At 48.3% G+C, this 16,238-nt stretch overlaps 1 protein-coding gene across 2 annotated transcripts in view; it reads right to left on the bottom strand.

The window, feature by feature from the left end:
- Positions 1-534: 534 nt before the first annotated feature.
- Plxna4 (plexin A4) overlaps positions 535-16,238 on the bottom strand; it is a 439,299-nt gene continuing 423,595 nt past the window's right edge. For both annotated transcript variants that reach the window (XM_003467879.5, XM_063240611.1), the window contains exons 30-32: positions 13,048-13,260; positions 9,674-9,824; positions 535-7,605 (exon numbers count right to left, since the gene is read on the bottom strand). In XM_003467879.5, the coding sequence (XP_003467927.2) occupies positions 7,510-7,605; positions 9,674-9,824; positions 13,048-13,260 (460 nt within the window). In that variant the 3' untranslated portion in view covers positions 535-7,509. The remainder of the gene's footprint in view (positions 7,606-9,673; positions 9,825-13,047; positions 13,261-16,238) is intronic.

Raw genomic sequence — 16,238 nt, 5'->3', positions numbered from 1 at the left:
TCTCTTCTCCTATACCCACAGCTCCAAGTAGTGTGGATTGTGGGCAGATGTGTGAGACAGACGGGAAGACAGGGTCTCTTTCTTACTCTTTCTTCCTACTTCCATCCTCTACTTCTAGGGGAAGCTGGGGTCACAATTTTCACCTCCATTAGAATATGCTGTGTGGTGTGTGTGTGTGTGTGTGTGTGTGTGTGTGTGTGTGTGTGATAAAATCATTGACTACAAGGTGTAGCCTGCCAGGAAGACCTAAAACAGAGATAGTTACTCCTGAGTCCTCCTCAGAACCAGCTCTTAAGGAGCTGCTGGGGAGTGCTGGAGGACAGCGTTCAGGCAGGTGCAATAGGAGAGTGGTCCCTGGGACATGGAGATGGCTTCATTGTCATTGAGAATAGAGCCTTTCTCTGTTGGTTGAGGTAGACATAAAGAGCAGGAGGCAGGAGATGCCCTATATCTCTGCACAGAGAGAGCTGCTTATGATCAATCTTCTCCCCTGCCCCCTTCCAGCCAGTCACATAAAGACCCCAAATCTCAAAGTGCATTTTTATTATTTTTTAATAAACTTTATTCTATATTACAAATAAGTTTTTTGTTCTGAACTGCAAAATAGGAATGCCTTATATTTACATACACAGGTATACAATTAATTATAACAAAGGTACAGAAGCTTGCCTTTACCAAGTTACAACTGGGTTCCAATTTAAATAGCATAGGTTTTCTTTTTAAAAACTTTTTTAAAATCTTCTTTTTAAATCTTATTAGGATACTCTTCTTTAAAAACCAAAACCAGAAGACCCTTTTTTCCACATAGGTCTCATCCACATGTCTTTGAGGCTCATTTTTAACACTGTTGTCTAAAGGTATGTTTTGCTGTGTTCTAACAAAGGGTCATTGATCAAGGTGAGAGACTTATTTTGGAACAGAGATGGGGTGGGGCAGTAAAGGGCTAACTGGAACAGAAACGACCTGTTCTGCTTCTTTCAGCAGCCTCTCTCTGAGACTCAAAGATTTCTGCGTTCCTTAAAACACCCATGCAACTATTCCTATTTTTCCTCTTCCCTCTTGGACTTAGGGTTCATTCTGGGTCATCTGACCAGGTCATAACCTCTGCTCTGCCCCCACACCTCAGCTCACTGAGCCATTGTCTGTTGTGGTACCTTGGAGTTGCTGGTTGCTATAGTAACTTGGGAGGACCCTGTTGGAAGAGAGAAGCCAAAGTGGGAAGGAAGACAGCTGCAGCCAATCCTTTTTCCCCTACAGGGCCTGGAAGCCTTGTTTTCACTCAGAGCAGCCAACAAGGGACTAATCCAAGATCTCATGCCCGAGGACACTAAGCCCAGGCAGGGGGTGATGGAGGGGAGGGTCATCCACCCAAAAACACAAAGTCATTAGTTTCCAAATGGAAACAAGATTCTTTGAGGTAAACTAACTTTTCTGTTAAAGAATGAAAGGTTTAATACCCAACAAGCTGACAAGAACATCCAGGGAAGGAGCGGGAAGGAGAACAGATGAGGACACATAGCCATCTTCATTCTGTACCCAGATGCCCACCATCCTCTGTGCATCAAAGCATTCATTTGTCCTGTTTGCTAAAGTAGTCTTGGCTTCTTAAGTGGCTTTTGGGTTGCTATTTAACTGTATCCTCTGTTTTGAATTTTGCTCCTAAGGGAGCCCTTCCAAAATGTGCTTGAGTTAAAGTTCAAGATACTAACAAAAGAAACCAGTGGAAAATGAGCTGCATAGGCAGAGTCTATTGATTTCGCATTCTCGGGGAGGGAGAATTTGGGTACCCCCAGGCAGGGATTCCCTGAAGTTTGAGGGGAGCTGATAAGAAATGTGTAGGTTTCAGCAACTCAAGGGGTAGCTTGGAAAGCCAAGACTAGACTCAAGCTCAAGGAGGAGGGAGAAGGGGCCAGCTGAGACTTCTCATGTAAGGACCCCCAGCCCACCTGGACCACCTCAATACCTCTGCCAGTATGAACAGAAAATTCTTTTTGTTCCTAAAGGATTTGTTTTTTTTTTTTGCTTAGATTTGCTTTCTACTAGTCATCAGTTTACTCAAGGAATTTAACTGGGACTCTAATGAGTATGTATGATAATTATAACCAAAAATTCTATATATTTTTAAAACTTGGATATTCCCCCTAATTAAAAATAGCTTTTATTAGGGAGGAGAGATTTGTAGTTTTAAAAAAAAGAAAAAAAATCTTCCTTAATATCTGAAACTTTTCCTGCAGTGATTGCTTTCCTGGTGGGAGGAATGGTCAGACATAGAGGCTAGTGCTCTGCTCCCCACTTGGAGCACCATGGGAGAGGAGGCTGGTGGCGTCCCAGCCTCTATCAGGAGTTGCCTCTTCAGGGTCTCTTGTGGGTGCCCCCTTGTGAGACAAGGCTCTAGTTTGCTCCATGCGGAGCATCTTGGGGTGAGGCAGTGGGAAGAGGGAGAAGGGTGCCAGGCCTACTCTGCCTGTTAAAAGAGCAGGGGAGGCACTGAGTCCTAGCAGCCAGGCAGGAAGCTTCACCGGGCAACATCTGCATCGGGGAATGCCACGACTTCTTCCTTTAATAGAAGAGGTTACCCTTGGCCGTTTAGGCTCTCCTCATCCCTGAACTCACAGATGTCCTTCTCCCCGGTAATCTGAACTTTGCATCCATATCCAGGCTTCCTCCTTACTCTCAAGCGATTAAAATGCACAAAGAAAAGAATAATGACAAAACTTCAAATAAATAGCCCAGAGCTTTTTAAAAGGGAGGAGTGAAGGGCTCAGAGTCTCCTAGCCAGCTGTCCTAGGGGCTTTTGGGAGGAGGCCCTTTATTTAGATGAGGAATAAGAGGAAAGGCCTAAGAGGAGGCAGGGCCGTGAGCTGCCTGGGCCTGGTGGGTCCTGAGAGCTCTCTCACTCACTCATGGAAATGCCCCTCAGTGGCCTCTCAAAGCTTTCTGGGACTTCTCCCTGGGTGCTGTTCCTGGGAGGGACAGGAGGAGGTGCCCTGGCCTTCTGCCTGCAGGGTGACTCCCTAGGTCAGTCCTCCCTCACTCAGTGGCCTCCTGTGAGAAAGAGGGAAGGTTGTTGCTGAAGGTGGAAACAGGGGTCTAAATACGGACCAGCACACTGTGACAGTAGAGACAGCGTTCCCTCAGTCCTGTGAAAAAAGACAGATGGCAACGGGACTTCTCTTTTTAGGCCAAAGTGAAAGATGCTTAGCTCCAGGTGGATGGATCACAGCATTGTGTAGGGCCTAAGAACAGCGGCAGAGGCTCTCTCGTTGGAATGGAGGTCATTTGGGATGTCATTGTGGAGGTTTCAGGGTCCTCAGCTGGGAATGTACAAGGCCATAGCTGAGTGAGGAAGCTCCTACCATTTAGAGAGGCAGCTTTGGGTGGGTGGACCAGGCTGGGCTGGAGCAGGGCTCTACTGAAGACTGAGCTGCTCCTGCCCTGAGGGGAACAGATGGCCTTTGGGCGAAGTTCAACGTACAGGAGAGGTAAGGAGGAGCAAAGAGGATACTCACCACCTGGAGAGAGGCACAGGCAGAAGCCAGACATTGGATGGGGCACATGAGTACTGAAATGCCAGAGCTGGGGAGGTACCAGGTCAATATATTGCATTGATCCTGGGTGGGGAGTGAAAAGTGGGCCAAGGGGACGAGGACAACAGAGAGAACTATCCATCAGAACTCCAGATTCTCCCTGAGAGTCTTCTTAGACACTCAACCTCTAACTTCAGGATTCACTTAAGGACCTCTCTTCCAGACATGGCCCCATTCAAGTATCCTGAGCCCCTCACTAGCCCAGGGGCTGTGTGAGAGAGGAGCGAGGGGCTGTGCACATTATGCAAGTTGTAATGTACCTTGGCATGGGGAACACTGGGGCTGTGCTCTATCCCCAAATTTAAAGCCATATTAAAGAAGGGAAGCAACTATTTTTCTGAGGGAGTAACTGACACAACAGCCAGTTTCACTTAGTGCCACTGGCCACAATTACTGAGAAATGTCAGGGTCTTGCCTTACCGGGAAGGACAAAGAGGGCCAAGCCTACACCTAGGGGACATATGTCCTAGGAGAGATGGCCGGGCTCCTGCAATCTTTCACCACCTCCTCCATCGATTCATTTAAATTCAGGACTCCATCAGGCTCCTCTGCTCCCTGTCACTACCACACATCAACACATCTTCCACATTCAAAATCCTCACCTAACTTAGCTCAGTTGTTTTTGACAGTGTGATCTGGTACCATTTAGACCCTGTGGTCTCAAGGGGAGGAGGACAAGGGGTGAGGTAAAGGGAAATGTAAGAGAGGTTGTTTTTTATCCCGTGCCCACTGCCCAGACTCCAGCAGTGAGATAGTTTCCATCTGCAACAGAACTGGGCTTCTGCAAATTGACCCCAATGCAGATGAGGTACGAGGGTTCTTCCGTGCACAGGACCAAGTTAACTCCTTTCTTCTGCAACCTCAGGGACCACCTTGAGAGCTCTCTGGGTTGCTGACCTGTCAAGAAGAGCTGGAGAATCACAGGGGGAGTTGAGAGAGAAGATTTTGGGGGAAAGAGAGCTTTCGGGCTATACTGTCTTTGCTTTTAAATGTGTCACACTTGTGCCAACTCAAATGGAAGAAATGGGGGGAAAAGCAATCAAAGGAAATAAGGCTGCTAACAGGCAAGGTGGGGTGCGGCTCTGGGTGATAACAGTTCTCAGCCCCACACAGGCCACAGACTGTGGGCAAAGCGCCAGAAACAACCTACACCGCCAATTAAATTAAAATGTGCTCCAAACCCTCAGCCAGCAGAGACGAGAAGACAGGAAACTTGTCTACCCTTCTTTCCTCTTTCTTCCTGACATGTTTCTCTGCAATGTTTGAAGTACTATTTGTAACAAAAGATGGGGTGGGGGGGAGTCCTGTACCGACAATGTAATAATAACAATAATAATCATCTGGTAAAAAATAAAAGCTTCAGCGAAACCATGATAACAGTCTTTTTTTTTCTGCTTGTTCATTTTTTCCTCTAACTGTGCAAAACTTAAAAAATAAATCAAAAACACATTCACTCCTATACACACTCACACAGAGCTTCCATCCAGCAAATCTGTGTTAAATAGGTTTGTGTCTCTCTCTCCTCCCTACCCTTCCATTTGTGCAAAAATATTGTAGTGGCCAAGGTGCTTCCTCAGCCTGCTTCCCATGTGTACCCTTTCTGACCTCCAGGTCTCACAAATTATTTTTGGGAGAAAATAATTTGATCAGCAATAAAAATTCCAGAAATTCATCTGGCAGCTTACTTGCCAAAACCTTTGGTTACATTTGTTTTCTCCTTTTAAATGAATTTTTTCTCATTGTCCTTTTCCTACTTATTAGGTTGCTTGTGTCTTTTACATTTGTCCTCTGCAATGCCATGTGATGGGCTGCTCTGGGTCACCAAAGTCCCAGCCTCAGCAGGTGACCACCCTGCTTTTCTATGGACAGATGACCTCTTCTCTTGCACTCAGCATAGAAAGCAAGTGTGGAAATGTCCTGAAGCTGCAGGATGAACTGATCAGGCAGGGGACAGAGAAGAGAAACACTTCCACATCCTTCTACATAGGACAAGAAATCTTTTGGAGCTCTCTGCCTGCTTCTGGGCAGACACACATATACACACATGATCGCACATGTGTGTGCACACACACAGATACACACACACTTATTCATATCCAAAGGGCCTAGTGTTCTTGAAAGTGCAGGATGCTATGTGGACTCTGTTGGAAATGTGTGACTCTTTTCATACGTGGGGCTCATTTTGAGTGGATGACAAGGAATGATGTCTGGTGCTCAGGGAGTGCAGGCAAAACTGTTGGATCCTTATCGACCCTGCCTTCTCCTTGCCTCCCAAAGTAGAAGACAACTCAAGACCAGAGCCATCAGAAGAGAGTCCTGCTTATGGTGGATGTTGGACCACATAGTGCAGAAGGTCTCTTCCAGATTACAGGTTCCTAGGACCCATCACTAGACCACATCTCGCCAGAGCCCCTGCTCACCTAGGACCCATTTCTGAGCACACATTTGCCTGACTGGCTAAGATGACATACCCACAGACAGGGGGACTGATGGAGCGATGGATGCCAGGGCCACAGTCAGTTGTGTGTCCCTCCCTTCATTTCCAGCCAGTCCCTCAGCTTGGCTCTCCAGTCCTTCACAGCTATGACAAGCTGGGGGCCAAGACTGGCTGGCATTTGGTTTGCCCTGGTATGTCTGTGCTTGTGTATGTTTCTTCCAATGATTCTGAAGAGATGAAGAAGAATGACTCAAGACACAGCTGAGATGTTGATGAGATAGTTTCCAAGGAGGTCTGGACAGCCCAGTGACAAAGTCATCTGCATAGCAATGGCACCAGTTTCTTCAGGGATGTGGAGGGGAGGAAGGACTAGGCTGTCTGCCCCAGCCTTCTGTGAAGTTCTCAAGGACATTGGGGATGGAGCCTTGGAGACGGCTGGAGGTAGAATCTCCTGGATGCGCTCTGCATTTCACGCTGATGTTTGATGACAGGTGACAAGGAGGTGGAGAAACCTTCGCTAGACAGTGCTGAGGCTCTGGCAATGGACTAGACCTATGACTATTGGTCAGGATGCACTTGATTTGGGGGGCGGTGAGTGGAGAACAACAAATGCTTCTTCTAGGGCAGATGCAGCCCTCTTTCTTTGTCTCCTCCTCTGCACTACATTTCTGCTGCTTTGAGCGAGATTAGAAGGATAGGGGCTTCTCCACAGTGGAATGTAACTGCTATGTTTTTCTTCTATCTGGTTTTCCACAGGCAGGGGATGAAGCTGGCCAGGAAGGTCTGTATGGATGCCCGGAAGGGCTCCTGGGAGACTCCAAGGGGACCGGAGGCCTCTGAACACCAACCCAGCAGGTAAGAGGCACCCCAAGGAGTACCTCCCAGCTCCTCACATAGTTCCCACTCCAGTCATATGTGGAAGGTGAGCTGTCTCTTCTCACCATTTGCAAAGCACCCAGACCACTGACTGGCTCCTTGGAGATGGAAGTGTTGGGAGGGAGAGTCAGGTGACATCTTCTGAGTGAAGATAATACTGAGCTCATTGTCTCTTCCCTAAGCCAAATTTTGGACCATTTTCCAAGAAGAAGGTGAAGTAGCAGCATAGTAATATCCTCTGTCCACAGCTTCTCATCCATATTTGAGCCCTGCTGCTGGTGGGTGGGGTCAGACGCATCTGAGAGAGGACCCTGCTCTGACATCTCTGGTCAGATCCCTCGATGTGGGCCTGCTGGCCACCAAGAAGTAACTGAGGGTTGGTGGCTTGGTCCAATCATGTTGGCAGAGAAACTGAAAGAGAAGAGGACCAGGAAGGAGAGAGAGAGAGAGACAGAAAGAGGCAGAGAAGAGGGGAGAGAAAGAGAGATAGCACTGCTCAGGGGATGCTGCTGATGCCAGTCGGAACTTGCACTTGGTAAAGATGATAATCTAGACTGAGGCACGGCTTGGTGTGTCCCTCCCTCCAGGGTGGCCCTGGAAGGATGGTTCTCAGCTGTCTAAGCTCATGAGGGTTATGACTTGTTCTAGTTTGTATGCCAGTTTCTGCTTCCCACATTGGTCATCATGGTCGAGGGGTCCGAGAATCTGTGAAAGAGCCAAGAACAGGAAGGTTACTAGTTTGAGTGTGTACATTTGCACTCTTAGGGCACACACAGCCAGCATGGACATGGTCAAGGAGTAGGGAAGACATGTGCACTTGCAGATGCACATGTAACGTTACTGGGTAAGGAGGCAGCCTGGCTGGGGATGTGTGGGAGGCACTGGGCATGGGGCACAGTATGTGGCCAACCATCTGGCCAGGAGCATAGGATGCTGACACATCCATTTTCACAGGTGCTAGCTGAATGATGTGTGTGTACAGAGGCCACCTACAGGTTCAACAGCAGAGTGTTCCACACCCAATGTGACAGTGTGGTGCTCAATTTAATATTGATGTGACTTTACTGACACTAAGAAACCCTACTTCTCTTTCCAAAACAGGGAAAATGGCCCAGATCAGATTCCTGGGGCTCAAATGTCTACAGTTGGTAACTGATCAGGATTAACTGCCCATTCAAAACCAAATACACCAGAAGAGTTGACTTTGAGCTTTATTGGTCATGAAGTCCACCAAACGCCTCTCTGCTCAGATGGTTGGTGAAGGACAAGAACAGACAGCGATGGTGACGTGTGTAGAAAACATGTTAGGAATCCGAGTAGACACAGCAGGTATGTGATTAAGTGCTAACTGAGTTTCTAGCTGAGGGACCTGGGGTAAACATGTGATCTCTCTGAATGAACTCTGTTTCCTTGTCTGGAGAAGTACAGGAGCTACTACTCAATCTCTGATCTGCTGCAATGCCAAGGCTAAACTCAGACTTCAGTTCCTTAGCACAACACCAGCTCTGCGGTAGATAATGCAAGCAGGGTGGGATGTTCTGGGGTTGATTTCTGAAAAGCAGAAATAGGAAGGAGGTAGAGGAGGAAAATAAGATGCTAACAGCTGGAGGCAGCCTCCAAAAACTTTGGATTTCGTGACCAGCTAATGTATTTTTAGTTGGGGGAACAAAGCTGGAGTTGCCTGCTTCTGAGCTGCCAAGAATTGCTATTTACTGGCACCATTATTTCATAAAGATGGGACATTCTGACACCAAGAGCGACGGCCACACTTGTAGGGGAAGGGACAGTCCTTTCCAAGATTAAGTAGTAGCAACCTTACGTTAATGTATATGCCTCATTGTCATTATCTCGCCTTCCCACACATGAATAACTTTCCCTGGATCAGTACAGGTCTGCAGACCAGTATCCTGGGTTCACCCTATGAGGGACACATGGCCTTTCTTTGAATTGAGAGTCACAGAATGTGCTCCTGTTGGCCTGTAAAACACTAGGCTCTGGGTCTGCAATGCTTTCTTTAACCAGGGTTCCTAGACCTCTCTTGGCAAAGCTGTAAGGAAATAGAGCCCCTGGAGCACTAGCTTCAACTCCTGTGACTACCTTCCACTTAAAGGCAGGGAATCTTGGTCCACAGCTGCATGGCTGGTAAAGCTCCCCACACTACCTTAGTACTGATCAGGAAGGAGGCAGAACCTATAGTAATGATTATTCCAGGTAGAATTTTACAACTGGGGAATTCAGCAACTATAAACACATTCATTCCATCCTGCACCATCCTGTCCCATCCCATTCCATTTTACTCTTCTATTTCCATTCTATTTTGTTTTTGTTCAACTCAACCCTAATCATCTTTATTCTATTATTTTCTGTTGTATTCCATTCTGTTCTGTTTCATCCTATTCTATCCAGTTTCTGTTCTGTTCGGATCCATTCTACAATTGTAGTATATCATACCACACCATACAGCCTGGGAAGTAGAGAAGAGCTTTTTCAAAGAAAATTAGATCAGAGAATGATGAAAAAATAAAAAGGGGGAATAGTGGTAAGAAAAATAAGAATAAAAAGAGAACAAATGAACCAGTCTTGTAGGAACAGGGATTAGAGCATTGCCAGGTTCCCAGCCTTTAAAGCACAGCCCTTCGTAGTTGAGTTTCCTGGTAGAGTTAGGGAGGGGTGCTGATGGGGCTGCTCCAGTACATGGAGGCATGCAGGGTGACCCACTCTTCCCCTTCTCTGCCCTCTCCCCTCCCAACAGGCTGAGTAGGGCAGGGCTCACCTCCTCGCTGTATTTGCCCACATAGGAGAAGATCTCTGAGAGCGCGCTCATAGTGTTGAACTCATTCATGTGCATCCGGGACTGCTCCGCTAGGTATGCATTCATGTCCTGATCACTGATGGCTGGCATCTTCCCGATGTCAGAATAATACCTGCCATGGGGTGTGAGGGAGAGAAGTTGGAGCAGTGCAGAATACTGAGAAGAGATGGAACCTGTGTTTCTCATAACAGCAGTCTGTCCCGTGGCCACTGGGTACCACAGCAGTCTCTCCCAACTGGACCTCTGCACCAGCCCTAGGATGAGCCTTCTCCAGCTCTGGCAGCAGGAGGCCAGCAGCAAGATACTGTTGAAGGCTGGCTGGAGAAGGATCAGGAGGAAGAGGGGTCTCGTCTCAGGGGGCTACTTTGCTCCCAGCTCCTACACAGAAGTCCAGCCCCAATTTGTGTTGCTTTAGTGTGTCTTCCTGAGGCCACAGGCTTCCTCCAGCAGGCCCAGAAGGCCCCTCCAACAACTGCTCCTCCCCAGTGTCCTGGGCTCTCCCTGGGTTAACTAAGAGAGGGGTGGAGGCTGGGAGCCGCTGGGAGAGAGAGACTGGCAGAAGGTAATCAGTCACTGTCACTTGCAGCTGTGCACTGCTGTCAACTGGTTAATTAGATGCCAACATTTACATTTTTAATTTCTGCAATTTGACATTTTATGCACCAGACCCCAACTCCCCTGCCAGAGGGGAGCTGTGCAGCTTCCTAATGAGAAAACGAAAGGCCCCAGTGCCCAGACGATGGCCTCTTCTCTCTCACCTTCTCCTACACATTTTCCAGCTTGTAGATGGCAAAAAAAAAAAAAAAAAAAAAAAAAAAGAGCGAGAGAGAGAGAAGAGGACATTATGAAGACAGGGAGCATTGCAAACCCAGGAGACCTGTGGCTGCCAGCCCAGCCCACACAGTGCTGCTACTGCCTGGCTAAAGAATGTGGCCTGAAAACCTAGGATGGGGGAGGGAAGACACCTTGGTACCCATTCGGGGAGAGGAATATGTTGGTGACAGGACCTCAGTGACAGGTTGTTCCTAGAAGTTCCTAGAATTCTAGGCTTTATCAGAAGACACAAGGTAGAAGAGATCCTGAAAAGGTTCCTGGATAGTCTCACTCTGCACCCAGGATCTTTGAACCCCAGCAGCACATGTATTTCCCAACTCCCACCTGACCCCTGCAGTGCCCAGGAATTGAGTGATGGACTGGCAGAAATGGCCCAAGGGGCCACAACAGAATGACAGCTCAATTTGCCACCAGAACATTTCTGGGAAGGCAAGGGCCAGGATGGCTGCTCTGTCTTGAGCCATCACCCTGCTGGTTTGAGACTAGTTATCTGTCCTCATGTCTGCAGGGAGGTGAAGAAGCAGGGAGATGAATCTTGTTCTTTGAAGGGAGGAGCTGGACAGAGAGACTCTTGTGGCCCTGGGAACCCAGCCTCATGATGCATTTTGATTGGCCAAGAGCCTTGCCCATGACACATGGCCCAGATGGTCAATAAGAATGAGGACTTAGATCAGCTCAAGGGCCTGATGAGAACCTGCTGCCCCTGGCTCAGGAAGATGTCACCTGTCACAACTGTCTCTTTTCCCATCACTGCCTTGTTCTGCTTCATTTTGTTTCCTTGACCCATTCCCAAAACATCCTTCTCTTTTCAAACCCAAAGCACCTCCTCAAGTACCCCAATACACAGGCCTTTGGGTGCTAATGACATCCCAGTATATGTTCCAGCGAAAGATTCAATTCATTGTTACTACTATTTCTAGAACACAATAAATGCCAATGTTCCATTTTATGGCAGGAGACCAGAGGGTATAGTGGTGGTTCCCAATCATGCCATTTAGAAGAGATTTGTATCATCATCCTAGCACAGATCCCATACCTACCAAGCAAGGTAGGGTTGCCAAGGCAAGCATTATCCTCACAAGTCACCTTGGTGAATGGTGAAAAGAAGAAGCTACACTGTTCTCAGCCAGCAGCCAGCTCTCAGGCCCTGCTAATAAGCAGGTCCAGGTTTCATCCAGACTCTTCTGCTCTGCCACCCATCGACAACCAGAGCCTCAGACCGGGATGAAAACCTAGTTCCCGCTGATACATAACTGTCATCAGAAGTTAAGGTTCCTGCTGCTTCATGCTACCTTCCCATGAACTCTGGCCAGGGAGATGCATGCCTCTGCTAGCTTTGTGCAAACAGCACCAGCGCTTCCATGGTAGCCTTTATGATCCCTGAAGTAGATGGTGGCCTAGGCTGCCACTGATCCCTTGATGGAGGGACCCTTCCCCACTGGAAATGACAGATGCCAAGCATTCTCTCTCTCACCATGGCATGCCTCATGGCAGGGTGCTAAGAGTCTAGTCTTTCTCTCCAAGGAGAATATTGAGGAAATCTGCCTGTGTGAGGAGAGGAGAGTGAGGGACAAGGCTGTGAGAGCAGGCTGCAAGGCTGAGAGTAGAATGCTTGAGGCACAGCCTTTAACCTTCTCTCCTGAAGCTGCTGGGTAACATGCTCTCCTGAGCCTGTTGGCACTCCTCTCCCTGATGTGAGGCCACGCCCACACTAAGCACCCTGCCTCCTCTCTCCTGCTTTTGCCTGGAGGCAGCTGGATTGGGCTAGTGGACATCTGTGGCCCCACAACAGCCCACAGGTGGGTCAGCAACGTGGCCTCATCTTTGGGAAGTTCTTCATGGGCAAAACTTGATGGCCACAGACAGCTTGAAGTCCTAATGGATAAGGGTCCTGAAATCTGGCTGACCTTGCAGCATGTTCTGGACCCTGGCTGCCTCCTGCTCCATCTTTTCTGTGAGGTGTGGTTGATGCTATCTTGATGCTTCTTGCTCCCCTCTCGAGCTCTGCCCAGGCAACCCCCTAGTTATGCCCCCACACCTGAGCTTGCTGATGAGCCTGTTGATAACAGCTTAGTGAACAACTGCTACCTGTGCCAGGATCTTCCACTGAGATGCCTCATTGATTGTAAAGAATGTAATTAAGCCACATTAATGAACTTCAAACAAGTGTTCTTATCAGCTGGGTGTGAAGTGAGGAAAGGAAAGTCAGCCTGGACCCTGGATTTGACTTGCTCCTATGGGACTTGTGCCTGCTAGTGAGCCCTTCTTCAGAAGACACCAATGCTCTGAAAGTCCCTTAGGACTCTCCTGGAGCTGGCCTTTCTCTAGAGTTGGCCACAGGCATAGCCTTGTGGGGTGGATGTTGTGTGAGATTTGATAGTGCAGGACCAGTGTGAGTGAGCTGTCTCAAGGCCGAAATCCACTTTGAAGGGGAGAGGCCCTGTTTCTGCAATCCAGAATTGTGGGTGTGCCCTCCCCCCTCCAGCTCTAGCCACACTCACCTCTCCACCCAGCTCTTGTAGCTGGGGATGTCCTTGGCATAGAGTAGCTTGTTAGAGGGTGAATCCTTGCCCAATCGATGCTCTGACGTGGAGCAAGAATCCATGAAGGTTTGAGCCACTACAGAGAGGCAGGCATCTGTGATGCTGTTCTTGTGGATATCAAACACAAACTGTGGATTCTTGATCATGTTGACCCAAAACCGAAGGGGCAGGCTGCATGGAAGGAAAGGAAGACAGTCAAGAATGATAGGGCAAGGGCTGTGGCATTGCCAGTGTTCTGTAAGATGGTGGGGACTCATGGTGCTTGTGGATGGAGTGTACTGGGCCCTATTGACCCTCCCAGAAAACTACAGCTCAGCAAGGTGGAATCATTTATCAGTTCCCTCACTGGAAGGCCCTGGAGAGACCTTGGACCCAGCTGGAAGCAGGGCTTGGGGACTCTTCCCTTTGGCATGAGAAGTAGTCACGATGTGTGCTATGTGGTAGACCTTCACATTTCCTCTTCCTCTGTCACTTCCACCCTGACCACCGTGCTGGGTATGTAGCACCCAGTGGGCAAACTTTAAGGAACTACCTGGACTCTAGGGTTTGTATTTGATCCCCTGCTGCCTAGTGGATAATTAGGCCAATGTCACCCCTCCCTCCCTGCCTGGTCCCTCAGGCTCATTCCTGCCTGGTGAAGGTACTATGGGAGGAGGTCAGTGATTTTTCATCAGTAGGCATCTGGGCCTTATCTGTCCTCTTGTGCTTCCTCCCTTCTCTTCCCCACTTCCAGGCAGCACCACTGCTTGCTGGGAGCTGTGTTCGTGACAGGGGATGCAATTGTTAACATGCATCCTCTGCCTTCAAGAAACTGCATAGTGGTGGATTTGTTGGGGAGACAGGCCAACAAGTCTGACAAGCTAGTGGTGCTAGAAATAGAGAAGAGTGGGGTTCACGATAAGACCTGGGAAGGTTTTGAGCCACCCAGTGGTCAGGGTCTACAAAGCTTTCACTGAGGGGATACTTTTCTGAATTTTAAAGCATGCATAAGCCAAGTATGGTGGTGCACTTGTACAATTGGAGCACTCTGGGAAACTGAGGCAAAAGGATCCCAAATTAGCACTCAGCCTGGGGATTTTAGCAACTTATTGAGACCCTATTTCAAAAAAATAAAAAATAAAATAGATTGAGGATGTAGCTCAGTGTGGGGCCCCAGGTTCAACTCTCACTACTGCAATCAACAAAAGCAAACAAAAACACACACATAGGTATTCCTTAATTGGGTAAAGCTGAAGGAAGTGGCAGGGGACAGCAGATGGGGATCAGCATAAATAGAGATAGACAAAAAGGAGACAGCAATGCCTTATGTCTGGGAGTCTAAGCCACTGTCACTTGCAAGAGGGTCCCAGGCATGGGGAGAAGCCTGCCTCGGCCTCTTTGGCTCTGGGCTTCCAGTCAACCTCCCACAATGCAGGGAAGAAAGAGGTGGTGTTGCTGAGGAGCACTTATCCATGCCCCCCCAACTCTGCAGTCACGCCATGCCTCCTGCCATGTCCCCTGATGCTTTACTGTTGTTTTGGTGGCTGTTCTCTCCACTGGTGAGAGTTAAAACATATATGCATTTGGCTTGCCTTCTTAGAACATAAACTCTTTGAATATCATTTCAATGTGGAGTGTACAGTTTCTCTAGTCACTGCACCTGCCAGAAGCCAGTATGTATAAAAAATAAACACTGAAAGTACAGTAAGACCTGACATTCAAGATTGCCAATCAACTAACAACTATTGTAACAAGTGTTGGTTAGGTTCCTACAGCAAGTGCTATGCAGGATGCTGGCAAGTACACTGAGATCTGATGATACATGGTCACATTGACTTCATTGTTGGGGACCCAGGTTAGGAACTCTGGGGCTGTCAGGGACAGCTGAGAGAGTCACCACACATGAAGGAAGGAGCATCACTGTAGCTGCCCAGCCTTCTCTGTGAAGAGCACGGTCAGTGAGCTCAGAGTCTTCCATGACGGACCCACAGCTTCCCAGCCCACAGTCGCATGACTACAGCTTCCTGGTATTCTAGATGTGCCTCCCTGAGCAAGGGGTGCCGGAGTCCACAAAGTCCACATTTGCTGCACCAGTTGTGCCCTATTCTCTTCCCCCACCCCGCCAGTCAGTTAAGATGACAAGCACATTAAACAGGGCCATCATGGCACCGCTACTGTGGCTCTTGCCTAATGAAATATTAGCATATTATTAACATTAGTGGTGCCACTAATCTCTGGTTGATTGCAGCCACTCAGGCTAAATGAGCAGGAGGTTTATTTAAAAGAAAAGGTAGGGAGCTGTGGTGACGGAGGTGGGAGCACTATTACACCTTGGGCCAGGATTAAAGATACAATCTCTTCTTAATCAGGAACAATAAACTCTGAGTCAATATACAGATCTCTTAATTCCTGACTGCTTGTGCCTGGGTAGCAACAGAGGAGTCAGGGAAATGTCTGTTGTAGGGACAATTTGAACCTGGTGCTAATGCCTACTTTATGGACTTTACTGCCGCTGGACTTGGAATTCTACACAAAAACACCAAGTACTTGAAAGAGCCTGCCAAAAGGGAGGATCTGCCTTCAGCCCAGGACAGTGTGGCTCCCTTGAGGGAACACAGTAAGGGTGACAGGATGAAGACAAAGGGTGTAGACACCAGGAAGTTGCTCTTCCTGTAGTGGGCATCTGAGAGCACATAGGATGATCTGAAAAGGGCAAGGCCAAGAGACATCTGGACAGAGCACTTCCTACTCTAGAAGCTCCTGATGTTCTGGATCAGTGGCAGGCATGCCAAGGAGACTGGGGGGATCCAATACTGTCCTATCCAGAGCAGGCACAGGATAGACCAGATTGGAGAAATTACTAGGAAGACATGGCTTCCCCCATGTTGCTACAATGCTGCACTAGGAAGGCAGAATCCAAGGGTCCTATTTCATGGCAGAAACTCTGCCACGGGAGATCTTTGTTCCTCAGTGTTAAAGTGAGTGAGAACCTCATCCCTCAGCTGTGCAGGCCAGACCTCCATCTGGCTCTGGTGTTCCATCCCCATGTAAAACATACTCTTCTCCAAGTGAAGGAGGGGAGGAGCCAGAGTGTACCCCAGGCATGGTGCTCAGGGTGGAGTTCCATTTTGACTGGTTTGGCATCTACCCTGGGGTTTGGTGGAGCACAC

The sequence above is a fragment of the Cavia porcellus genome, unplaced genomic scaffold (assembly GCF_034190915.1).
Source record: "Cavia porcellus strain 051 isolate PalLab524CR breed Dunkin Hartley unplaced genomic scaffold, mCavPor4.1 scaffold_2, whole genome shotgun sequence".
Taxonomy (NCBI): domain Eukaryota; kingdom Metazoa; phylum Chordata; class Mammalia; order Rodentia; family Caviidae; genus Cavia; species Cavia porcellus.
Note: the sequence above shows the minus strand (reverse complement) of the source record. Positions and strands in the feature narration are given on the sequence as shown.